The sequence below is a fragment of the Sarcophilus harrisii genome, chromosome 1 (assembly GCF_902635505.1).
Source record: "Sarcophilus harrisii chromosome 1, mSarHar1.11, whole genome shotgun sequence".
NCBI lineage: Eukaryota > Metazoa > Chordata > Mammalia > Dasyuromorphia > Dasyuridae > Sarcophilus > Sarcophilus harrisii.
In genome coordinates, this window is record NC_045426.1 from 77,568,695 (window position 1) to 77,596,014 (window position 27,320).

A 27,320-nucleotide genomic window follows, 5' to 3' on the forward strand; every position below is an offset into this window, starting at 1 on the left:
TCTTTGCTCTCCCATTATTTCCAAAAAAAAAAAAAATAAGGGTTAGAGCTACAGAATGTTGGTGATGAAGTGGACCTTAGAGATCATCTAGTGACCAAATTCATATATATAATTGAATGAAACCCCTTACACTGTGAAGCATACTGAGTATTAATGTCAAAGCCAAGACTAAAATTCATGTCTTTTGACTCCTGTTATGTTCCTTTCCTCTATTGCACCATGTGGACATTTTCTTCTTATGTAATGTGGATCAAAAGGGCTTAGGCCAGTCCTTCCAACACTTTTTTTCTCTTTGCACTCCCCATCCTCACCTTGTAACACCTACAGTTTTGGCTAAAAATTCTATCAGTGAGGATCAGTTCTTTTTTGAAGGATTTTTAATTTTTAGGAGGCTCCTATTAAAAGATAATTCTCTTTAGAAATGTAATGCCTCAAGTTGATAAATCCAGTTAATAAATATGGGATAAGAGTAATATCTGTAAGGGAAGAGTGCCAGAGATAAACTACCTCCTTCACAACTTTACCTAGGGATTCGGTTTTCATTATGATGATATAAATAATATTCTAAACATGACAACCTAGATAAAGAAATGAAGCAACAGACTTCATGCTTATTAAATCTGAAGGTGACATGAAGTTGGGAGGTGTAATCTAAGGTAGCAGAAAGCAAAATCAGTCAACAAAGATCTATCACTAGGCTAGATTAGGAGTTCTGAACATTTATGTGTGTCATGGACATACTTTGTTAGTCTGATGGAGTCCGTGGACCCCTTCTAAGAAATATATTTTTAAATTCACAGGATTACAAAGGAGAATAATTATATTGAAATATGTGTACCAAAATATTAAAGAGTTCAAGATCTTAGACCTCCAATATAAAACTCCTAGGCTAGACCAGTGATTGAAATTGAAGGTGAAATTTTGCATATATAAATGTAAAGTCTTACTTGTGACTCCAAAAAATCAATGATTTAACTATAGAATAAATACTTCAGAGTGAGACAAGAATTAATATGAAAAAGATTTAGAGTTTTTAATAAACTAATAAATGAGTCCAAAGTATGACATGAGATTCAAAAAAGCAAATGCAATCTTAGGCTTTTTCAAAAGAAATATAGACTCCAAAGCAAAAGAACTGATAATTCTTCTGCATTTTGTCCTGGTCAGAAAGGAGGAGAAATGATAAAAAGGCATAGAGGACTCATGGGAATAATAATAGTATTATTATAGCAAATATTTATACAGTGCTTTGGATTTGTGAAGTACTTTGTAGATGTTAAATCATAGAATCTGTCCCTGTGAAGTCACAGTGAGGCAAAAATTAAAGAAATCAAATTCCAAAGCATCAAAAATTCATTGTGGTAGCAATCATTGAATGGTGCAGGAAGTAATCTGTGCCATGTTTTGTCTGCTGATGGCCTGCCCTGGACTGATCTACAAGGGCCTCAATTTGGACCACCACTCACCCAAAGTAAGAAATCAGTGAAATATGCATTTGGGTACTTTTCTTTGATTCCAAACTTCTCTCCCACCAACACCTAGGGCTCTCATGCTACCTCCAAGGCTCCTTCCAAGCATTCAATAGAGGATCAGTAAGCATTTATTATACTCCTACTTCATGCCACATGCATTCAGAATTTGGCTATGAAAGACTCAGGAACCTTATTTTTCCCTCTATTGAAATATATGTTTTTCAGTGTAGTATAGTTGTGGAAATTTTTTTTGGAGGGGTGGACAAGAATAATTATTTTATTTTAATATGTTTAATTATAGAAAGAGAAATAACTTGGGCTAGGAAGGGAAAGAAAGGGAGGGTTCTGGGTGGATGTTCCCCCCCCCCCCAGTTTCTCCCTGGTGAATGGGAGTCCTTGATAGATTGAGCAGATTGAAGGATTAACTCCCAGTTCTATATGGAGCCTACTCCATTGGCATGGTGGGAAAAGGGCAGAAGAATGCCAACAAAAAGGGTGCAACAGCTTCCCTAACTTTGCTCTTTCCTCCCCCGGCTCTTTCCTCTTCCTCCTAGAATGCTTTGGGGCAATAAGCCACTAAAAGCTTCAGCCCACAAACATTGTCAATCTAGGGATACACATGCCATGGACCAAATATGGGAATAAATAAAAAAAAAAACTTCTCATAATAAAGGCTGGTGAAATAATGCTGTTCTCCAGTCTGGGGGCCAGGATGACTTCTATGTCCTTGGACTGTGCTGATGAGAAAGTTCTTTGTTGGGGGGATGCAGGATTAACCTTGGATCTAGCCCCCTCATATCATTTCCAAATATGGGAATGTCTTGGAATAACCTGAAGAAGTATGCTATAGTCATTCATTCATATCAGTGGTAACATTCACTTCAGATATCTGCAAATGCTCAGGCATTGACATTATTTTTGATTGTTTAGACTGATGAAACTAAAGGAGAAAATGTTAATCATTCAAATTAAACTTAAAGATGAATCAAGAATATATTTAGAGTGCTGGGTCTAGAATCAGGAAGCTCTGGATTCAAATCCAGCTTCAGACATAGTTGTGTGATCTTGAACGTCACTTAATTACTGTTTGCCTCAATTTTATCAACTGTAAAATGGTGATAATAATAATAACCCTCCTACAGTTATGAGGGTCAAATGAGATCATAATTGTAAAGCACACTGATTGGTATATAGAAATATTAGCTATTGTTAGCTATCATTATCTTCATTTGTTTTTATATTGGTTGTTAAAACATTTGCCAATATGTCTCTGTAGACTGATCATAGCATTAATATTAAGATAAGGCATTTCTGGAAACTAAAAGGAACTAAAATTGCAAGTCTGAACTTAGAGGGAGGTTTGAGGTTTTATTGCCTATCTGTCCATAATAGCTGAACCTAGAATAAAGAAACCTGGGGTCAAACCCAATCTCTGAAACACATTAGCTGGATGACCATGGAAATGCACCCACATGTCTGGGCCCTACCTAGCTCCTTCATTTTATACCTCAAAGAAGAAAAATAAAGCATTTTATAAATCTTAAAGAGTTATGTAAATGTGAATTCCTATATGGCTACTATCATTTTTTTTTCTATCTCTGAGGTCCATCTTTGAGAATAATGTGTCATACATAAAGGAACCCCAACCAATGAAATGTAATTGGCTGGTGGTCATTCATATCAGATATGATTCTCCCTCCCTACCTCCCAACATCAGTCCTGACAGGATCTCTTTCTCCACCTACCTTCAATTTGTGCTTATGGGGAAAGGGACATTTCCATGGAGACAATGCAGTAACTTCCTCAAGTTTATCCACGTTGATGAAAAGGGAAGGGACAAAGGGCTACTGAACTTCCTGGCATCAGGAATTTCATTTGAATTCCAGGTTCAGCCTCCTTTCTACTTCACCTTAGTACACAATGATGTACCTCATTAACCGGGGCTTCAAGACTAGGATTTAACAATGATATTTTTTCTCAAAATGAAGGCTGTAGAGCTTCAGTTTATTGACCTGGGCCCAGCTTAGTTTTATCTATCAAGCTGACCTTGTTGTTAGGGCAGCATTTTTCTTTTTTTCTTTTTTTTTTTATATAGCATTTTTCAATTAGCTGTTTACAGCCTATTTATTTACTTTCCAAATATACTGACAAAGTTATATTTTGTTCTTTACATGTGGTTTCAGTTTCCTTTTCTTCAATAAGGAAGCAAAGTTTTATTCAATTTTTTTTTAGTGTTTCCAATTATTAAGTTTTTTTTCTTGACTTTTGACATTACAAAGGTAAGACAAAATTCAAAATGAATTACTTGGATTTTTCCCCAAATAAAAACTCAAGGATCCCACTATCCTGGAAAGATTTTTAAGCACTTATATCTTCCTTGCCAAGAAATCAAAGGACCTAAGCAAACACTTTCACTATTTATTTTGTCTCCAAGTTCATTGTACTCAAGTTTAAACAGTCCCTTAGGAGTTCTGTTATTTACTCCAATGATGTCACAACAGTAGCTGGATTAACCAAGGTAACAGAGCTGAGGGTTAATGAACTCTTGTTTAAATATGATCAAAATATAGTGAAGCTCTCGATCAAATTTTTTTTAAATTTTAGTTTTTCAGTATATCGTACTAATTCCAAAGATATTATAATAAATATTCATAGAAGATGTCAGTGAATTTCAATGTGAGGATAAAGTTAGCTTTTGAAAAGAGTCTATGGGGGGCAGGTGGGCAGTCCAGTAGGGACAGAGCACTCATGCTGAAGTCAGGAGAACCTGAGTTCAATTCCAGCCTTAAACACTTACTATGCGATCCTGGCCAAGTCATAGGGGGCAACTAGGTGGCACAGTGGATAGAGTACCAGCCCTGAAGTCAGAAGGACCTGAGTTCAAATTTGACCTCAGACACTTAACACTTCCTAGCTGCATGGCCCTGGGCAAGTCACTTAAACCCAATTGCCTCAGGAAAAAAAAAAAGAAACCACAGGTTCAGTACCTATCTCTACCCTAAGATAATGCTTGAACTATTGAATTTATAGGATTGTTGTGGGTATCAAATGAAATATTATAGATTTTTCCACCATCTACTTTGTTTCCCCTCTATGGAAAATATCTTGGGTCCCACAGGATAAACTAATAATTTGAAAACTCATTGTCATGCAGGTTGACTCAGTTTTTGTTAATCAATATGTTCTCAACTTCCTCAGTTGCCTCTTCTTTTAGATTAGAGGGCTGGAGGGTGAAGCATTAAACTTCTCTGAATGCATTTCATTACACAAGCCATATCATACAACCAGTATGTATCAGAAGTAGAACTTGAATTCAGGTCTCTTTGTCTCCAAGACCAGCTCTGATCCCCATTTTACAGATGAGAACACTAAGACTCTCAAAGATAACTTGATCCTTCATGCAACTGGTACTTAGCAGACTCAAGAACTGTATCCAGGTCTTTTGATGTACATTTCCTCATTGCTCATTTCTAGGTACACAATTTCATAGAACATCATATCTCCAAGAAAGTAACTTCAGGTGGCCTTCCTTTCTCTCTCCCTGTTCTACTTTTTAAGCTTTTTTTTCTATATTGTTTTCCACCATTAGATTGTAAATTCCTTGAGGGTAGAGATTGTCTTTCTATTTTTAATTTGTATTCCCAGCAGCAAGAACAGTGCTGGGCCCATAGTAGTCATTTCACAAAAGTTAACCTAATTGAATACAGTGTAGAAAGCTCTTTGTAAACTGACATCCTATGGAAATAGGAAGCCAGCTATAATTGGTTGTTATCACTAGTGCAAAACCATCCTGTGCAGTTTTCTGGAAATCCTGAGTCAAAAATCTAATGAAAATTTGATATGATAGATTATAGTTCTTGGTTTACTCATGATTTTTAGAAGTACAGAAAAATAGGGATAATTTTATGAGGGTATCATTATTTATTGGATGGCCAAAAAAGTTAATATCCCAAAGTAAGAAGTGTGATGATTTTTTTGTTCTCTACTTCTCCACAGGTCTATGAGTTAATTATACCAAAATTTTTCTTTTTGTCCCTGTCCTAGTTGGCTTGGGCCCCATCACACATATAAATGAAACACAATTCCTGAATCTACAAATTTGATAAAAATGTATCCATGTAGTATTGAAATATGTGTTTTGATGCTGAGACCCCAAATAACATGGAATATTATTTGGAATATATTTGGATGGAATAATATGAGGAATAATACATGACTCAAGAAACTCAGATATACAGTCTCTTTCTTGTGCTTGTTATAAATTGCTTCATGCCTTTCCACCAATCCAATACCTTTCTAATTTAAAACAGAACAGGAATTAGTAAATTAGTGGTTAATCTGAATATTATTAATTACATATTTGAAAGTTCTCTGTGTGTGCATGTATGTGTTTTACCTAATATAGATTACTTTCAAAAAGTAATTGGAATTAGAACAGTATTAGACCAATAATGATTCTTTTGGTAAAAGGACCTCCAAGTTAGGAAATACCCTCTCTGCTTGGCAACTTATAGTCTTAGAGGCTTGCTTTGGGATCACAAAGCCAATCTAGGGCTTGAATTCAATTCTTTCTGAATCCATTTTTCTTATATCTTATATTATACTGTCTCATAGTAACTATCTTCTCCTTCAAAAGTAATCTAAAATAAATTACCTTAAAGTTCAAAAATTACCTGACTCTATATCCTGCCCTTCCCATCTACTTCTTCCATCACAATGTTTGAAAATGCTAATTTGAAGAAGATGAAAGGACCAAATATAATTGTCAATTTCAAATGGAAAATTTGTGTTTGGTTTCAGTTAGCCAAGATGATATGACATTGTGACAGTAAAAAAAGAGAGATTTAGACACAGCTTTGCTTACTAATTATGTGACACCAGGCCAACAATTTCACCTTTTTAGGTGTACCTCAGAGGATAGACTAGATGACAATCATGTTTTTTTTTTCCCAGCTCTTGATTTACAAGCCTTTGCATGCTCCAGAAGTTGTTACCAACTTTTGAATTAGAAGTTTAAGATATGCTAGAAGCAAAATCACAACTTTTTTTTCCCCTAATATTAATTTATGTCATCACTGAAAGTGAAGAAATTTCATAGATATCACTGTTTTGGGGAGTCCTTCATTAATTTCTTAAACTTCTAAGACTTCAATAAGCTAAAAGTTCAATATTTTTATACATTTATCCCTCTGAAAAAATCAAATGAATTTGTGGAATTATCTTACATGTAATTAAAATTTATATGAATGATAGCTACTTAATGAGAACTATTATTAAAGTTTGCCATACAAACACATCTTTGGAAATTTGCCAGTATGTACAATTTTAGGAGTTAGAATTAGAAGGGATGACTGAGATCATGACTGAGTCATCTGACTACTTGTCTCATATGTCATTGAAGGTAATCTTATGCTGGTAGTTGATTTGGGAAGTTATGGCATTAGATTGACACAATCTTGGACACAAAGTTAGGAAGACTTTAGCTCAAAATCTTCCAGAAATATTTACTTTCTGTGTAACTCTGATAAAGTAACATAACCCCTTTGGGCCTTTTTCTTCAGGAATAAAACAAGGGCGTTGGACTCTTTAATCCCTATGGGTCTCTCTTGTTGTCATTCCATCATTGCAAGTGTGTCCAACTCTTCATGACCCCATTTGGGTTTGTTTGCCAGAGTGGTTTGCCATTTTCTTCTTCAGCTCATTTTATAGATGAGGAAACAGAGACAATCAGAATTAAATGATTTACTCAGGGTAACACAACTAGCAAGTGTCTGAAGTAAGATTTGAACTTCCCATGACCACCTCCTATTCATCTTATATAATATATATATATTCTTGCTTCCAGGACCACAGCTCTATCCACTGTAGTGCCATATAGCTTTACAAGGTCCTTTAGAGGCTAGATAAATAGATTCCTATGCCCCTTCTTACTCTGAGATCCTCTCATGTCCCTTGTAACTCTGAGATCTTTTCTTATCTATTTTCTTCTAGGGCCATCTTCCCAGTCACCCAGACTTACTACTTGGGTGTTATCCTTATGTCCTTGGTCTCTTTCACCCTAAATATCCAATTCATTGCTAGAATGGGCCATTCTACATCTTCAACTCTCTGACATATATAGCTTTTCCTCTACATTCACAGAACTATCACCCTAGTTCAGAGCCTCATTATTTCTCATTTAGATTATTTTAACAGTTTCATATTCAGTCTACTGGTCTCAAGTCTCAATTATTGAATTCACATAACCACTAAAATAACTCTTCTTAAAGCATCAGTTTAAATACACCATCACCAGCCCCTCCAAAAAACAAAAACAGAATTTCTGGTAACTTGAAGATCAAATATAAACTTATTTATTAAGTACTTAAAGGCCTTCAAAATCTAGCTCTTGTTCAGACTTGTTACTCATTATCCTTCTTCATGTATTCTTTCTGGCCATACTGTCCTATTTTTGTTCCTTACAAATGATATTCCTTCTCTTCTATCCCAGTGCCTACAATGCACTTCTTCAACTCAGACTTTTGAAATGTCTAGTTTCCATTAAACTTCATCTGAAGTACAATCTACTATATAGTTTTTTTTCTGCTGCTCCCAAATGATTGCCTTCCCATGACCACCTCCTATTCATCTTATATAATATATATATATATATATATATATATATATACTTTTATGTATACATATCTTATCCTTCTTTCCCTTTACCCCACCAGAATATAATTTCTTGAAGGGAAGTTCTTTTTCACATTTATCTTTGTATACCCAACATTAGTTTAGTACATGGCACATAGTAAACATTTAAGAAATATTTGTTGACTAACTGAATCTGGTGATAATTTAAATTTTTCATCTTTAAAATGGAGAAGGTAAGTGACTGTGATGTGGGTTACTCATTACTATTTGTCTGAATTATTACAGCAATTTTCTTATGTCTTCCTTACTCCTTTGTTCCTTCTATCCAATAAATCCTTCATTACATTGCCAAAATAATCATCACTTCCCTGAACATAATAGTTATGCATATTTGTAGGTTATTTCTTTCCTAAAGTAAAGTCAATGAGCACAGGGATCAAGCTTTAAATAAATTTTGCATTTCTACACATTTCAATTCATATTGTTCTCATAGTAAATTTTGTATAAATGATTGCTGAAGAAATAATTTTTCTGATCAGATCATGTTCCTATGATATATCAAATAACCTAGAATAAGAGCTTAAACTTTTTTTTTTCTGCATTGATCCCTTTGAGCTTTAAGAGATTCTAAATCAAAAGCTTATTTATATATTATTTGGTGATTCTTTCCCTATCTTACAAAAAGATTTTTTTCAAAACAACAAACATGCAAACATATTGATTTTGATCTGCTCTATTTTCTATCCCCATTTGGATGACCTTTACAAAATAAACCCCGTAGGATCCATGATGCCATATTAGTAGAGAGAGATTCCAAGGCCCACAGATGACTGCGTCATTCCACTTTACCCTAGAAAAGTTTTCAAACTGCATATCATTTCATTGCATAGTCCTGAGAAAATATGCCAACTGTACTCTGGGCTATCTAGCCCTACTTCCATGGCAGGTCACTACATTGGCCAGGATAGTTTAGAAATGTGATATCATGGAATTTATCAATCAGGATGCTAATGATGCTATTTTTTTTTCAAAAATTCAGTTGAGAGAACTTACTATTAGCTTGAAATTTTAAGAAATATTCATTGCCTAGCCATCTACTTCTAACACTAAATGTGACATTTTGCATGCAAAAATGACAATATGGTAAAGTGGATGGATATGCTGGCATTGAAGCCAGCAAATTCTGTTTCTGAATCTTATCACTGACACTTGTTAACTCTTAAGAACGCTATCAAAAGGGTTCTTGGGAAGCTTAATTGAGATGAGATGATATGTATCAAAACTTCTTAAAGTGTGGATTGCAATCCCATATAGAATTTACCTGAATACAGGATCTCTTTGTTATCAGTAAGTGTTTGATTTGTGTATCCATTTTAAAAACTTATGTTCCCAGGATCATGTAAAAATTTCTCTACCCCAAAGGAGTTGCAAGTGGAAAAAGTTTAAGATCTGACATATACAAAGCTCTATCAATAATAAGCTCATATGCTCCATGTGCCTAGCACCCAAAATCATAAAGAAAATATTATCTGAGCTACAAGAACAAAAAGATAGTAAAACTGTACATGACAGGACACTTCAATATCTTTCTCCATTCTGAATAAGTCATTCAGAAAGATAAACAAAAGGGAAATAAGAAACTGAACAATTTCCTAGAGAAACTAGAGTTAAAAGGCTTGTCATCTTCTGAACAGAACAGCAAAAGAATATATTATAAGAATATTTCTTACCAGACCAGAAAATTTTTATAAAAATTGATAATGCACCATGGCACAGATATATTGTAAATAAATGTAAAAAGGAAGAATACATTAATATATAATTTACAGATCACAATGCAGTAAAAATCATAACAATTTTGGGGACCACAAACAAAAGATTCCAAAAAATGGAAACTTAACAATGGAATTCTAAATAACAAATAGGTCAAAGAAAAATCACTGAAACAATAATTATAAAAAAGAAAAAAAAATATATATATAAAGAGAGAAAGAGAGAGAGAAAGAGAGAGAGAGAGAGAGAGAGAGAGAGAGATGGAGAGAGGGAGAAAACAAAATCAGTTTCTTTTTGAGACAATCAAGTCCTAATATCTAAACTGGGGAAAGATAAAGAGAGAAATAATGAGATAGACTAATATCATTAAAGAGCATTGATTCTAAAATTTTAAATAAAATTCTGTCATTCAGACTACATGTATTCAAGAAATAATTCATAATAACCTAGTGGGATTTATTTATTCCAGGAATGTCAGAGTAGTTCATAATTAGAAAAACAATCAATATAATTAATCACATAAAAAGCCCACACATTCAAAAGTAGATTATCATCTCAATAGATACAGAAAAAGCCTTTGACAAAATACATCTTTGTGCTAAAAAGTCATAAAGTATAGGCAGAGAGGGATCTTTTTTTAATATCTTAGAAAGCATCTATTTAAGACTAAGAGCAAAGATTGTACAATGGGGATACACTAAAATATTTTCCAATAAAAGGAATAAAGTAAACATGCCTACTCTTTCCATTATTATTTGACATACTTCTCAAAATGCTAGCAATAACAATAAGATGAGAAGAAATTAAAAAGCTAAAGAGAGTTAAGAGGAGCTAAAACTATCCCTATTTGCTGTTGATATGATAATTTACTTGGAAAATACCGGGAAATCAGCAGACATTGATTGAGACAATTAGTTTCAACAAGTTGCAACCTACAAAATAAATCCTAAAAAATCAGCAGCATTTCTATATAATAATAACAAAACATAAGAAACATCAAGCATCAAAAGTAAAATCTCATTCCAAATACATATTTGCATACAATGTTTTGCATAATGTTTTTGAGGATTGATCTAACAAAATACACATAAAAAACCAACTTGTATATATTCAGCTGGAAAGTATTCCTTAAAGAAATAAAGAAAAATTTAAATAGCTGGAGTAATATTCAGTGCTCATAGCTAAACCATGGCCATATAATAAAATATAATATATAATATTATATATTATATATATAAATATATATAATAAAATGACATTGCTACCAAAATCAATTTATAATTTTAAGGCTATGAAATTCAAATTACCAAGGGGTTACTTTCTCACTCTGTGGTTTATGATCCTTTGTGGGGTCATAATTGAGGAGGAGGTTGGGAAATTATGACTTACTATTGGTAAATGTTTGATTTGTTTACCTATTTTATAAACCTACAAACTTGGGGTCATTAAAATGGGGTTGTGATGGAAAAAAGTTTAAGAAGCCCTGGTATAGTGGACAGAAAATCAGGTTGAATCAGGAAGGCCTCAATTCAAATTTGTCCTCCAAGCAAGACACTTGACCCTCCTATGTAAAATGACCTGAAGAAATAGCAAACCATTTTAGTATCTTTGCCAAGAAAACCCCAAATGATTGAAAAATAAGGGAACAACAACAAAAAGTACTATATAAAACTTGATAAAATAATACCAAAATTCTTTTGAGATAACAAAAAGTCAAGAACTTTAAGAGAAAGGATGAAAAGAAGCAAGGACAAAAAGAGAATAGCACTTCCAAACCTAAATCTATATTATAAAGCAGCCCATTTGAGTTACAACCTTTCTGGTTTAAAAAGTAGGGAAATAGATCATTGGTACAGACTAAGAAAGAGAGAAACAGACATAAAACTCAACAAATTGCTGTTTTATAAAGTGGAAAACAGAAATAACCTGAGAAGTGGGGAGTAAGGATAAGGAGACTCCATATCCATGAAAAGAAACTGCTGAAAAAACTTTGACAGGTCTGGTAGAAATTATGCTTAGATGAACACTTATTTCACATATCCTAATACTTTCTAAGTGGATATACAACTTTAATATTAAAACTCATACAAGTAGAAGAAAAATAACTTGGGACAATGTGAATCCTTTAAAGAACTGGACAGGTGACAAAGAAAAAAAATAGTATTATAATCAAATCCTGTGACTAATGACACTAATTAATTTTAAAAATTTTGAAAATTTAATTTAAAATTTTAAAAAGTACTCTAAAACATTGTCTCAAGAAAATATATGATCAGTTGCACATAATTTCAATATTCATTGTTCAATATTCTTCTAATAAATCTTCCCCTAATATACAGAAGTGGATCTAGGATCTATAAGATATGGACATGCTCTTGCAGATTCTACTGAAGTTTGCACTAGTCCTGTCAATAAGAGACTAAGAGGCAGATCACTAACTGATAAGTGGATTTTTTTTTGGGTTTCTTTTTGTTTTTTTGGTGGGAGGCGGAGGAGAAAGAGGTTTCAGGCCATAAATCTTTCTAGTGTTTATGACTCAAGGAATTCTACAAGTAACCAAAAATATTCATCACCTGACCACCCTCTTCCATCTGTTTTATTTAATCTAATCCTTTATCAACAGATAGTGCATCATCAGGACCACACTAATATTAATATTATTACTAATTATTAATAGTATTTATAAGGCAAACTTTGTGGTTAATAAATGATTAATATTAGCACTTGTAGTGTCCTGCTTTCTAATGCCCCATGTTGGGCACCAAAATGTAGTGTCCTTTTAGAGACCCTAAATTGGGGTGCCAAAATGTACCATCTGGACTAGCTCTCTGGAGGATCTCAGGACCAGCCTTGGTCTTAGTGAAGGAGTGAAGAAAGCAGGGGATCCATGAGGATGGTTAAAGATGGAGTCCTTTATTTCAAGTCCTCTCAGCCCTTAAATACTTTAGTATGATTACATCATTACAGCACACTAAACATGTGCCAACTAGAGAACCATTACATCACCACAGCACATTGTGCAAGTGCTAACTATAAGTACCCTGCTATTAATATATAAATGCCTCCTTAATGTAAGTATCCCTTGCTTCAAGTAGAACACAGGTGATCATCCCCTCTCTGACTTCTCAGGAAAGGTGAGAGCACTAAAGGGAAATGGGGAGCCAAACCAGACATTGTCAACAGGTTCTCTCTGGGCTGAAGTATGTGATATATATGTTTCTACATTTTTATAGTTTTGTAAGACTACCTGATCTTAGGTGGTTAGGTGGTGGTTAGGTAGTATAATGGCTCAAGGGCCAAATTTGGAGTCAGACTGACTCATCTCCTTGAATTCAAACCTAGTCTCAGATGCTTATTATCTGTATGTCCCTGGGCAAGTCACTTTACTCTATTTGACTCAGTTTCTTCATCTATAAAAGTTTCCTCTTCTATAAAATGAGCTAGAGAAGGAAATGACAAACCTCCTCAATTCTCTGCCAAGAAAATCTCACATGGAGTCAGAAAGAATAGGACACTACTGAACAAAACAATTGTTTTTGCATGAAATCAGGGACCTGTCAAAGTCACTGAATTTTAATGGTGGAAACTTCAAGAACGTGTTAATGCATTTTATGTACTTTTGCATTGCATTGATAAGAATTCACCACTAAGGGCCACCGAATATCAAAGTTATCCATGTACATAATTAGGGACTTTAAAGAATAATGATGCTGGGGAAAAATCCCTTGGCTTTTGGTTAAAGGTTGAGAATGCAATTATATAAACATCTATTTATACATTCTTTAACCTCTCAAAAAATTTCAGGAAATCATTAGTCAGACAAATATTTGGACTGGGAATTTAGCAATAGGTTAGGACATTCTGATAGCCTACTCATGTATGCATTTTAATGTTGTCCATAGTATAAATGCAATCTATTCATAAAAAAGTTTATAAACTCATGTTTTTGCTCATGTTATTAGAAAATAATTGCATTTCTTCTCAGATAACTATGCAAATATACATATATTTGTGTATGTATATGTATACATGTGTGTATATCATATGTGTACATATATCTATATATGTATTTTATGTATATTGTATATATATGTCTATGTCTGTGAATTTCTCTCTCTCTCTCTCTCTCTCTCTCTATATATATATATATATATGTCTTCATTCTATTATGTTCAACTCAATCATAATAGCTCATCTTCTCAGTAACCCAATGTCTCAGCGTCATCTTTGAATCCTCACTCTTATATTATATATCTAATTCATGCAAATTATATCACAACATCATATAAATATATATATTCCTTTCTCTGCATAAAAAACAATCACTTGAGTTCAAGTTCTTATCATCTCTTGCCTTGCTAGAGTAATAATACCTTTTACTTGTCCTTCTTCCTCAAGCCTCTCTGTATTCCAATCCATTCTCCACAGTTGCCAAAATGATTTTACTAAAATCTAAGTTTGACCAAATCATCTTCCTCAGTGAGCTCCAGTGTTTCCTCGTTACCTCCAGAATCAATTATAAAGCTTTCATTTGAGGTTTTAAAGCCCTTTTCAACCCAATTCCTTCCTACATTTGAACTTTTTCTGTACCTTACTCCCTTCCACATCCTCTACAATCAACTTCCTTGCTGTTCCTTAAACATGACATTACAATTCCCATTTGAGTGTCTTTGCATTGGTTATTTATCATATTTGGAATACTCTATTCCCTTAATTTTCTTACTTTTCCTAGTTTTCCTTAGTTTTCTATCTTTCCTCAGGACTCAGCTCAAAATCTACCTTTTGCCAGAAGATTTTTTTTTTTTTTTTAGCGATGTCCCTATCATATTACTTATTATCTATTCTGTATGCAGCTTATATGTATTTAGTTAATTACATGTCATCTTCTCCATTAAAATGTCAGTTTCTTGAATTTTTGGACCATAATTGTCTTTCTTTATATCTATTTTTCTTATTTTTCCTTGGTGATGGTTTTTCTTTGTTTAAAGACAATTATTGCCCTTCATGATGAAGTTTTTTTTTTTTTTTTTTTTTTTTTTTTTTTTTTTTTTTTTTTTTTAGCAAATGGTTTGTCATATACAAACAATTTTAGGGAAGGGAAAAGAGGCTTCTTGCCTGAACAGCCCAGAGGTAGTCCAGACGTAACTTCAAGTCCACTTGTCTGGCATGAAGGGCCAGAGCACAGGAAAACAACAAAATTGCCAATATGGGTTCGTATCCACGGAGGTAAAAGGTGCCACCCCTTAGGAGAAAAGACAAACTCAAATCAGTAATCGGTTCCTGAGGACAACACTTCAGCTTCATATAAAAGAAATTACTTTGAATAATATCATAACTGCAATTACTCAAAAGATAACTATTGCTATAGATTTTAGATAGACTATTCTCCTTAATTCAAGGATTCTGTTTTATTTTTTTCTTTACTATTATTCAATGTTCCACTGTTTCAGTTTTATCCACATTGAGATTTTGTATTTAAAAGAACATATCCTGGTTAATTTTTTTTTATCATTCAAAACTTTAATCAATCAATCAAAATATATTGTTGACCATGAGCCAGGCACTATGGTTAAATGCTTAAGAGCACTAATTTGTTCTTATAGAATTTAGAATATATTACTGACAATGGACAAGGTGGCCAAACAGATTAAATGCATCTTGAAAATTGTTTTTGTTCTTTTAAAAATATTGGTCTGTTTTTGAAAATGATACTTATAATTAACCAAGAATATTAAAGACATTAAACATATGAATTTTAATAAAGAAACCTCAACCCTTCAAAGTACATTTTTTCCTTATAAATATGTTCCAATTCACTTTAAACGCATTCAAATTATTTCAACATTTTTCCTGAAACATACTTCTTTAAATATAATATTAGTTTATCAATAAAATCATTAGCAATTTAAATTATTTTTGCTAAATAAATAAACATATATATTCTTATCCTCTTCTTTCACTGTTGAGGAGGAAAGGGAACAAGAAAAATACAAAGCAAAAAAAAAAAACAACTTGTAACAAATATGCATAGTCAAACAAAATAAATTCAAGCATTGGTTATATATAAAAAATAAATTAATAATTTTCCCCCTAAGTCTATCACTTCTCTGAGAGAGACAGAAAACCTGATTCATTGTTCATCTTTTGGAATTCTTGGCATTACACTGATCAAAAATTTTAACTAAAAGACTTAGAAACTCTGATCAATTTAATGATCAACATCAATTCCAGAGGATTCAAAATATAAACCAACTTCAGATGGAAAGTTGATGGACTCAGTGCATATAGAGATCTTAATTTTGGGGGGAAAGGAGGTATCTGAATAATATGGAAATTTGTTTTTCTTGACTCTACATGTATGTAATTGGCTTTGTGTTTTTCTTGCTTTCTTAGGAGGAAGAAGTGAGGTGGGAGAGAGAATTCAGAGCTGAAAATTTTTTTTTTAATTTAAAAAACTATTGCCAAGAGATGGAACTACATCGGAATTATTGAAAAAAAAAGACAGATAACCTCCTCCAAAGATAAACCTTTAGAAATTTACTTACCCCACTGCTTTTCTGTACCCACTGAGCTCCAAAACAAGTATATATAAAACTGTAACCAAAAAGAGAAGGATCATTTTTGGCAATGAAGAGACACGGAGAAATATTGCCAGTGTCAAAGTCCCCACAATGCAGGAAAGAAATGCATGATGAGCTGTGTCACAGGGCAGGACATTTCTTGTTTTATTCATTCCTCCAGAAGAAATAATCACTAAGGAGCTGCTGGAATTAGTGTTCCATGACCAAGACATGCAGCCCACCTAGGAGAGTAGGAAGAAAGGAGTGTAGAAAAGAAAACCTTGTAAAGTAATAATCCATTTTGAACATACACACACTATCAAATACAGTCCCAGCATTTATCTGTTGAAATTATTTTAGTTTAGAATACGCATCTAGCTTTGATTATTTACAAAATTCACATTTCATGTGTAAAAATTCACATTTGCACATATTGTCTTATTTGATCCTTTGAAATGACAAACTTGTATATTATCCATATTTTACAGATGAAATAGGAAAACAAAAGGAACTCATATTTATCCGGTGCTTCAAGATTAACAAAAGACTTTTCTTTCAACAACTAGGTGAGGCACATAGGGCAAACATCATTATTCTTATTTACAGATTAGGCAAATGCAGCTCAGACTGATTTTCTCAGTGTTTCATAGTTAGCAAATGTTTCTTAGAATATACTTCTTGCTTAACCCCCCCCCCCAACACATACCCCCACATACATATAAAAATACACACTACATCATGTTGCCAGTCTCTGTTCCACTCAGTGAAATCTATCCTCCTTCTCAGACATACTAGTAGAATATCATTCTCTTTGCTAATTTCTTGTCCTTTTTACATGAAAGCCATGGTGACAACCAGTTCTCACTGCCCATCTTTCTTCCAGAGGCTAAATAGGGCAGAATCTACTGATTCTAAATAACTGTCTATGCTTGTTTTGTGAATGGAGTGAAGATATCTTAAATTTTCATTGAAATAATATTTCAAAAACATCTTCAAATCATCTGGATCTAATTATTTCATTTCAAGATTAATATACATACATACATACATACACACACACACATATATGCTTTTGTTTTACCTTGTTTACTGTACAATCCCCAAAGGTCATCTTTGAGAAAATTTACTACAAAAATCCTTTGTTTTTTTGTTTCTTTATAAGGGATTATTGAGAAAATGAAAAAAAGAATTAAAGATAAGACTCTTTGCTATGCTAAATCATGAGGTAGGATATATTTTTTCTTACATTTTTCTTTCTTTTGGTCTGATTTTTGTATTCACCACAAGACAAATGTGGAAATATGTTTAAAAGGATTGTATGTATATAATCTATAAGATCGCTTACTGTCTTGAGAAGGGAAGAGTTAAGGGAGAAAGGGAGAAAAAATTGGAATACAAAATCTTACAAAAATTAATACTAAAAACTTTGTATGTATTTGTGAAAATAAAATACTATTGAGGAAAAAAAGAAAGACTGTATGTTTTTCAAATTTGTATATCCACTGTAACAAAACAACAACTTGGATAGTCCCTTTCATAGAAAATAGCTCAATAAAAATTGACTCAATATTAGCCAGAATGGAAATTGATTAAATAATTTTAAAAAGAAATGATGAGGGGGCAGTTAGGTGGTGGCTCAGTGGTAGAGCATCAGTCCTGAAGTAAGGAGAACTTGAGTTCAAATCTGATCTCAGACATTTAATCTAGCTGGGTGACCCTGGGCAAGTCACTTAACCTCAATTACCTCAGTAAAACCAAAAAATGGTGAGTACTTTTTTCATTTGCATAGAAGATTCCAGAAACTAAAGAAATCTTAAAATTGGATATTTAGCAGATAAAAATCCCTTTTTTATAATAGAATTGTCTTTCTTTTTTTGTCCTCACTTCTTTTTAGATGGGCATATTATATATAAAATTATGTTCTCTATGACTGGCCTTAGGTAGGAATTCTGGGACCTGGGACAAATTCAGTTTGAAAATGGGCATGGAAGATTTTTTTCCCTAATCAAATGATGTTATACCCTAGAAAGATTGACAATCTACTGAATATTCTGGCCCTAGTCCCTGAAATATGGCCAACCTCTTGGAAGATATGGGTATAGTTGTTCAGGGATGGTACTTCCCAGAAAAGAGGGCATAAACTTGAAAGACAACACTTTGACAGTATAGTGAGCAAAAGACCTTGAGATAAAGGATGGGAGACCTCCATGGGGAATAAGTGATTTTCCCAACTCAAGGCTAGAGCCTTGTGAACTGGGTGAATCCCAGTAACTTCACTCTCATTATTGTACCATCCATAATCCTGCTAATACAAAAATAATGCATTGACAAATTTAAATGGTAATTAACTGGTTCTTTTGCCTTAATAAAGCAAAAAATATTTTCATAATATGGTGATATTGGAAATAACTGTGGAATTGGCTTCACTAAAAATGTGAGTCTGAATACTGGCTTAGACACTTGCTGTGTGACTCTACCAAAAGTCACAACCATTCTGAAACTATTTCTTATATCTAAAATAAGACTGCTAACATCATTTACCTATTTATCTTACACAGTTATTGTAAGGAAAGAACTATGGAGATCTTAAGCTATTATTTCTGTATCAGTTATTCATTGTAGATTTTTTTTTACTTAATTCACTTGTTTTAGACTTCTTGATAGTTTTTGTGTCTACTCCACTGATACCCTTTGAGCAAGTAAAAATGTATTTTAAAAAATATAACTGATATATTTTCCACTTTCATAATTCTTTGTTGTCAAGTTAATCCAATTTTAGAACAAGAAAAAAGGAATATGCATAAATAATAAACATGTATAAATAATGAAGTGCAATAATACTGGTGATAGGGAATCAAATATGACATCCCAGGTTTTCTGTATTATAATAAGTCCTATGGATTTGATATGCACATCTACATATGCTTAGGGAAAGATTCTTACCCACAGTATAACTCAAACTGTGTCATTAAAAATAACTTTGAAGTAGGGATTAATATTTTATAAAACTTTAGCATAAAATATAATTTCCATATATCTGTCAGTGAAAGAAAATCAGATTTTAATTTACTTTTATTTCTATTATTTACTTACAGAGAAATTTACTCTAGATATTTGATAGGATTTAAGCAATTGAAGATTGTTGTGAGGCAGGTGACAACAAAAAAAAATAAGCAAAGCATTTTAAAATTGCAGAATCTGTGGCATAGAAAATAGACATGGAAAGAACAAAATGAATTTGAAAATACACTATATGATTTTTACCTAATCTTGTAATTTTTAATGATTTTCATAGTTTGGAGCTCTATAAAATCTCCTGAGTCTGCAGTTGACTCCAGAGTAGTCAAAATAGCTTATAGTATTAGGGCTGACATGAATAGTGTCATCCCACCTATAATATTGCTAACAAAATTCATGGCCTTTAACAAAACAAGGGTTTATATAGCACCTTATAGCTAGGTATTGTGCTAAGAGCTTTACAAACATAATCTTATTTGATCCTCACAATAACCTTTGGTGAAAGTTATATTATTAGATCAAATTTATAGCTGTGGTAACAGAATAGAGAAGTGAAGTGATTTGCTCAATGCAACACAGCTAAGTGTCTGATGCTTTCTTTCCTTTTTTTTTTATTAGTCAATTAAAATTTATTTGGAGCCTGCTAGATATCAGGCATTTTGTGAAGTGACAGAAGTACAAAGAAAAGGCCAATATAGAGAAAAGTCAAAAGATAGCCGGTTCTGGAGTTGTGCTAACAGAACTCAAGTCTTTCTGATTGTGCAGTTTATATCACTAAGGAGGAGGATTGTTATTTTGATAAGAATGTGAAAATGCTTCCAAGGCAAAATGTTCCTTGCCTACAGATTTTTAATTACACAGATAGAAGAGGTTACCAAGGTTTCCTCATTTTTTTTATATTTGACATTGATATTAGACAATTAGACATTGAATGGTTTATCCATAGTCATAAAATCAGTGCATATACTGCTTCTAATTTTTTTTTTAAAAACTGGTACATGCAGATTGCTTGGAATTGTTTAGAAAGAATTAAAATTATGTTCCGAGAAGTGATGCCTACACTCAATAGGGTATAGAAATCTACCTTATCCTACAGGAAAATAGGACGGAATGAGATATAGGAAGAGGGGGAGGGTGATAAAAAAGAGGGTATACTGAGGGAGGCAGTGCTCAATAACAGAACACTTTTGAGTAGGACAAGCTAAAAGGAGAGAGAATAGATGGGGGAAATACAATTAGCAATAGTAATTGTAAAAAAAAGAATTAAGCAAATTTCTCTGATTAGACCTCATTGCTCAAACATAAAGGGAACTGAATCAAATTTATATAAAAAAATAAGAGCCATGATCAATTGATAAATTAACAAAACATATGATCTGTACTCAAAGGGCTACAAGTTCATGCATATACTTTGACCTAACAATACCACTATTAGGCATGAATACCAAAAGAGATTCAGAAAAAAAACCAGGAAAATGACCTATATGTACAAAAATATTAATAGCAGCTCTCTTCTCAAGACCAAAAAATCAGAAGTTGAGGGATGTTTATCAATTGGGAAAATGGCTCAATAAACTGTGCTAATTGCTTGTGATGAAATATTATTGTTCTTTGGGAAATGATGAGCAGGATGCTCACAGGGAAAAAGAAATCTGGAAAGTCTTCCAGGAAGAAAGTGAAATATACTATATACAAAGTAATAGCAATGTTCTGGGATGACCAGTTGTAAATGACTTTGTTATTCTCAGTATAGTCATCCACAACTACTGTGAAGGACTTATAATGAAAAATCCTCTCCACACTCAGAGAAGGAACTGATTGTGTCTGACTATAGATTAAAGCATTTTTTTATTTCTCTCTTTTTAACTCATTTTTTTCTTGAGGATTTTTATTTTCATTATGGTGGGATATCTTTGTTTTCTTGACTTTTATATAAATGTTTTGCATAATTTCAATGTGGTTTCTTAATAGTGAGTAGGGATAAGGGAGAAAATCTAGAATTCAAAAATTTTAAAAACAATTATTTAAAAATTAGCTTTGAATGTAGCTGGGGAAAAATATTAAATAAATTAATTAATTCAAAAAAAGAAGTGATGCCTAAGAGCTAGTAAATACACAACTACATGGTCTACCTATACAAAGATTTGGTTCCTTCCATCACAGGTAGTTGGAAAGAACATGGATTCAAAATCAGCTTTAGAAACTTACTAATTGTTTGATTCTGGGCAATTCATTAACTTTTTTTTTTGCTTTAGTTTCCACACCTGTGAATTAGGGATTATAATAGCACTTACCCCCTAGTTCAAATGAGATAATATGCACAAAGAGTTGATACATTTATGGTATACAGTAAACACTTAACAAATACTTATTCTCTTTCTCTTTTTCTCTTCCTTGCATACATCTATATCTTATAATAGAGTTAGGGTTAGAGCTGCATTTGTGTTTTAAAACATATACATAGACTTGTACACACACACAAACACACACACACACACACACACACTCCTGAATATGGAGAAGAGAAAGTTAAATTTCCATTAACCTTCTACCCATTTCTCTACTCACTCATACATGATGATGATAACAATAATAGTTGCTATCCTCTACCTTATAGGATTGTTACAACACATAAAATAATATATAAAGCTATTATTATCATCTCTGTCTAAGAGATTAAAAACTGAGACTGAGAGTTATAACTTGTCCAGTCACACAACTAGGAAACATCTGAATCAAGATTTGAACTCAGGTTTCTGTATGAACTCACTCCATACAGAAAACTCACCTAGTTGACTTGTTTTCACTGATATTTCTAATGATATCCTTCAGATGCTGAATTTACCCAATAAACCATCATGTGATATTGACACATATTGGGGATATTTTAATCTTGAGTGTATTTTTATTGTAATTCCTTGAAAGTTGGTCATCTTCATATTTTTTTATGCCAACTCTTTATGAAGAAGTATGTTACTTTGGTTAGTACTGTTCCTTTTCTTTGTTTTGCTGAATTTAGAGTTTAGTACATGCAAACTAAAGAAAGATTTGTTGCTGTTATTCAGTCATTTCAGGGAAGTTCTTGTTTTTAATGACTCCATTTGGGGTTTTCTTGGCAAAGATACTAAAGTGGTTTATAATTTTTTTCTCTAATTCATTTACAGATGAGGAATTGAGGCAAACAGAGTTAAATAACATGCCCAGGGTCACACATCTAGTAAATGTCTGAGCCTAGATTTGAATTAATGAAAATAAGTTTTCTTGACCCCAAGCCCAGTGTTTTAAAAGCTGCATGTTCCTTAAAAAATTCTAGAAATGGAACTAGACCTACTAGGTAGTAGTAATACTACTACTAGCTAGTAGATCTACCTGCCTAGAACTAGGTAGATCAAAATGTACAGTATTGTTTAGGGAATCAAAAGGCAGAGATTACAAGTTTTTATTTCTTAAGAAATCAAAATATTTTCAAGAAAATAAAGCCATAGGAGTATGAATCTTTATATTCATTAAAACTCTATGTAGAACTTTAAAAATCAAACTCTATAGTGGTCTGACTAAAGACTAGACTTGAGTAGTTACTGAAAACGTGCAATTCTATTTATAACAATATTGCTGAAATTCTGCCTTTGCATTACAAAGTTAAATACTCACCACACATCCTTGTGCCACGGAGTAAAGTAAGATCACAATGAAAACACATAAAACAGTACGAATCTGAATTGTCAGGCACCCTGGAAAACACTACATAAACAAAAAAATTATTCCTCTCAACAAACATTATTTTAACCTTATTTTAAAATATTCTATAAATAAGCACATAGAAGGAAGCCAACATTTCCCATCTTTCTAGCTAATTATTCCCCCATTAAGCTAACTTCCAGCTTCCTGAATGATATTCTTTTATCCCCTATTTTCAAGCACATATTTTTGAAAACAACAATGCGGTATCTTGGAAAGAACATGCATAGAGATTTAAATCACAAGCTATCCATTTTCTACTCATGTGAACTTGGAAAATATATTTATTGAAGTCTCTTGCCTTTACATTTTATCTTTATTATTCTTCCCTATACCACCATTCCCTCTTTCTTGTGACAAGAAACAATTAAGCAAATATATTTGTAATAAAAAACAAAATCAAATCTTGTTTGATGTCTGCGAGATTCTGAATTAGTAGTTCCCTGCCTTTATTCTATGAGCAATATTCTTCTCCAGGATTTTATTGTCTTTTAAACTTAAAACTCAACTTCCTTTTGGTGATCTTTTTATTTACATTGTACATATCTATTGTCTCTTGGTTTTGCCTTAATTTCCTTTGCATTAGATCATGTACATCTTCTAATGATTCCCTACCATTTCTTATGGCAAATAGTCCATCATATTGTAATCAAAGCCTCAAAACCCATTTATATAGGTCTCTTCTCTTTGGTGAGACTTACTACTCAATGACTTCCAATTATGTGAGGGGTAGAGTTGGCAAGAACTTGAAAGAGGAGAGATATTAGGTTTATGACTTACAGTACACAGAAAAAGGAAACATGGAACTAGATTATCTTTGAGGAGATGTCTCTGAGGGAGAAAAAGACTCTGGAAAGATGTAAATATACAGAGGAGCTGGCACTCCAATTAGGTCTCTGCCACCCCAGTTGAAAGCAAATGAATTTACCCAATGTAAAGGTATGGAAGGCAAAAACAAAACTAGGAGGGGAATGAGGGCCACTTTGGTTTCCTCCATAAAATGGAGGCCCCAGGAAGAACTCTACAATGGAAGAAAGAGAAGGGCTTTTCAGAAGAATATTACAAATTGTAAAAACATAGAGATGGATGGATGTTCTAAGTTGCTGAGGGAAGCACTAGACTGACAGAGGCAGAAGCATGATTTTTGAAGTTTGAAAGCTAAAATTTTAAAATGAGAAGAAAATATAACATAATTTGTTTTGTTTTGTTTTGTTTTAGCATTTCCCTATGTGTAGCAGCATTATATATAATTATTTGTTTCCATAAAAAGTGTTGCTATGAATATTTTGTTAAATTGGATAGACCACAGTACACTAGGCAAGTACTGATCATGGATTTTTCTTGGCAAAGATACTGGAATAGTCTGTCATTTCTTCTCCAGTGAATCACCTTTCATCATATTAATCCTTTATTTCTGTCTTTGATTTCCTTAGCCAACTTACTCATTTTGCATATAAAGAAACAGTTTCAGAAAACTGGTGTGAGTCATCAATGTCTTAGTTATGATGGGCATTATTAGAGATGAGATTCAACCCAATTTCTCCATCTCTAAATGCATTTTTCCACTATAATGCTGTTTTTTTGATGTAATAATCAAAAATTGCTTTTATTCCTTATCTAGAATAAGGAAAAACAGATCCCAATCAGCAACAGAAGCTTTAGAATTCTTAACCAGAGCTGTGTGGACTTGCCTTTTAAAGCATCTTTAGAAAATTACATTTCAATATAATTGATTTCTTCTATAATCCTAATTTATATTATGCATTATAACACATTGTTTTAAGATGTCCATAGGCTTTACCAGACTGCCATATCTCTCTCCTCTCTCTCTCTCTCTCTCTCTCTCTCTCTCTCTCTCTCTCGCTGTCTCTGTTTCTGTCTCTCTCTGTCTCTGTCTCTCTGTCTCTCTCTCTCTCTCTCTCTCTCTCTCTCTCTCTCTCTCTCTCTCTCACACACACACACACACACACACACACAAATAAACAAAGATTTTAAGAACATTTGCTTTACATAAAAAATCCAAGGTTGAATACTGGAGAGAAAGAAATTAAAGTAAGATAAATGATCAAATACTGGGATAATATGTGTGCCTACTCTTAACTAACATTTCTCAAACCTTTTGCTATTTATGCATGCCTATAGAAACTAGAATTTAGATCTGGGAAAGGGAGAAATTGTCATATTTTGGGAATTAAAAGGAGTCTATTTGAAAATTAATCCAAAGGAACATTTAGATGACTAATTTTGCTCCTGCATTTTAAAGCTCAACAGATTTTTTTTTTCTCTTGGTGATAATTTTTGTTTGTTTGTTTGTTTGTTTTTTGCAGAGCCATGGTGGGGGCACATACTAAGAAACACAGGTGACATTAATTTTCAAAACATTAAAATTACTTTAGTTAATGTTTTCAAACTGTCCCTTTTGTTTTACATAAATATCTAGTTTCTTATATTTCAAATCAAATGCTAATATTTTCTTTTTAAGTGAATGCTCTTCATTTCTCAGGAATTTCTGAAGTTTTCTTTTTGGATAAAATTACACAAAATTGTTGTGTTTTCCTGTTAGGTTTGTTCTGCATAGATAAAATCATCAGAGACCATTTTACTTTTGTATCTTTATGAGGCTTATTTTGATTTTTATCAAATGCTTTTTCTGCATCTATTGAGATAATCATATGGTTTTGTTAATTTGGTTATTGACATAGTCAATTATGCTAATAGTTTTCCTAATATTGAACCAGCCCTGCATTCTTGATATAAATCCTATTTGGTCATGGTGTATTATCCTGGGGATGATTTTCCTGTAATCTCTTTGCTAATATTTTATTTAAGATTTTTGCATCAATATCCATTAGGGAGATTGGTCTATAATTTTCTTTCTCTGTTTTTGTCCTACCTGGTTTAGGTATCAGTACCATATCTGTGTCATAAAAGGAATTTGGTAGAAGTCCTCCATTCTCTATTTTTTCAAATAATTTATATAGTATTGGAGTTAATTGTTCTTTAAATGTTTGGTAGAATTCACATGTAAATCCATCTGGTGCTAGGGATTTTTTCTTAGGGAGTTGATTAACAGCTTGTTCTATTTCTTTTTCTAAAATGGGACTGTTTAAGTAATTTATTTCCTCTCCTATTAATCTAGGTAATCTATATTTTTGTACGTATTCCTCCATTTCACATAGGTTATCAAATTTATTGGCATAAAGTTGGGCAAAATAACTCCTAATAATTGCTCTAGTTTCCTCTCCATTGGTGGATAGTTCTCCCTATTCATTTTTGAGACTAACAATTTGATTTTCTTTTTTCCTTTTTTCTAATCAAATTAATTAAAGACATCTATTTTGCTGGATTTTTGATAAAACCAACTCAGTTTTATTTATTGATTCAATAGTTGTTTTACTTTCAATTTTATTGATCTCTCCTTTTATTTTTAGAATTTCAAGTTTGGTATTTGATTGGAGGTTTTTAATTTGTTCTTTTTCTAGCTTTTTCAATTGCAAGCCCAATTCATTGATTTTCTTTTTCTCTATTTTACACAAGTAAGCATCTAGAGATATAAAATTTCCCCTTATTACCACTTTGGTTGCATCCCACAAATTTTGTTATGCTGTCTCATTATTGTCATTCTAGGAGGCTTACTTTGAAGTATGTTGACTGGGTCCAATGGCCTGGTTATCAGGCTACAGATCTTTGTTGGTAAAGAGTTGTATAAGATCTAGGTGGCTGACTGCAACAGAAAAAGAATCTTAGAAGTAAGCTTGATGCCTCTATAACTCAAATTTTAAAGAACTTATTATATAGTACATGACCCAAAGTGCTAAACTCTGTGACAGGTCTTGAAATATTCTAGTTTGGTGAAATGTAATGAGTCATTTGGATATAGTTCAAAAGACAGCAGAGAGCTATTACAAGTTTTGGACAATGAAATGATATCATAACTGCTTTATGAAGATTAATGTGATATCTATCTATCTATATATGTATATATATATGATATATATCTGATAGGAGGAGAGATCAGGGCTAGGAAGATCAGTAAGAAAGCTGTTATGACAGCTTGGGAGAAAGATGATAGCCATATGAAATAGGGAGATGACAATAGAAATGGGAAGAGGAATAAATTCTGGAT

General features: G+C 32.8%; 1 protein-coding gene across 2 annotated transcripts in view; it reads right to left on the reverse strand.

Moving 5' to 3' along the window:
- Positions 1-27,320, reverse strand: part of ADCY1 (adenylate cyclase 1) — a 349,651-nt gene that overhangs the window by 44,661 nt on the left and 277,670 nt on the right. For both annotated transcript variants that reach the window (XR_004232691.1, XM_003762551.3), the window contains exons 12-14: positions 23,108-23,197; positions 16,424-16,680; positions 14,994-15,120 (exon numbers count right to left, since the gene is read on the reverse strand). Coding sequence is in view for 1 of the 2 variants with exons in the window: in XM_003762551.3 (XP_003762599.2) it covers positions 14,994-15,120; positions 16,424-16,680; positions 23,108-23,197 (474 nt within the window). In the remaining variant the exon portion in view is untranslated. The remainder of the gene's footprint in view (positions 1-14,993; positions 15,121-16,423; positions 16,681-23,107; positions 23,198-27,320) is intronic.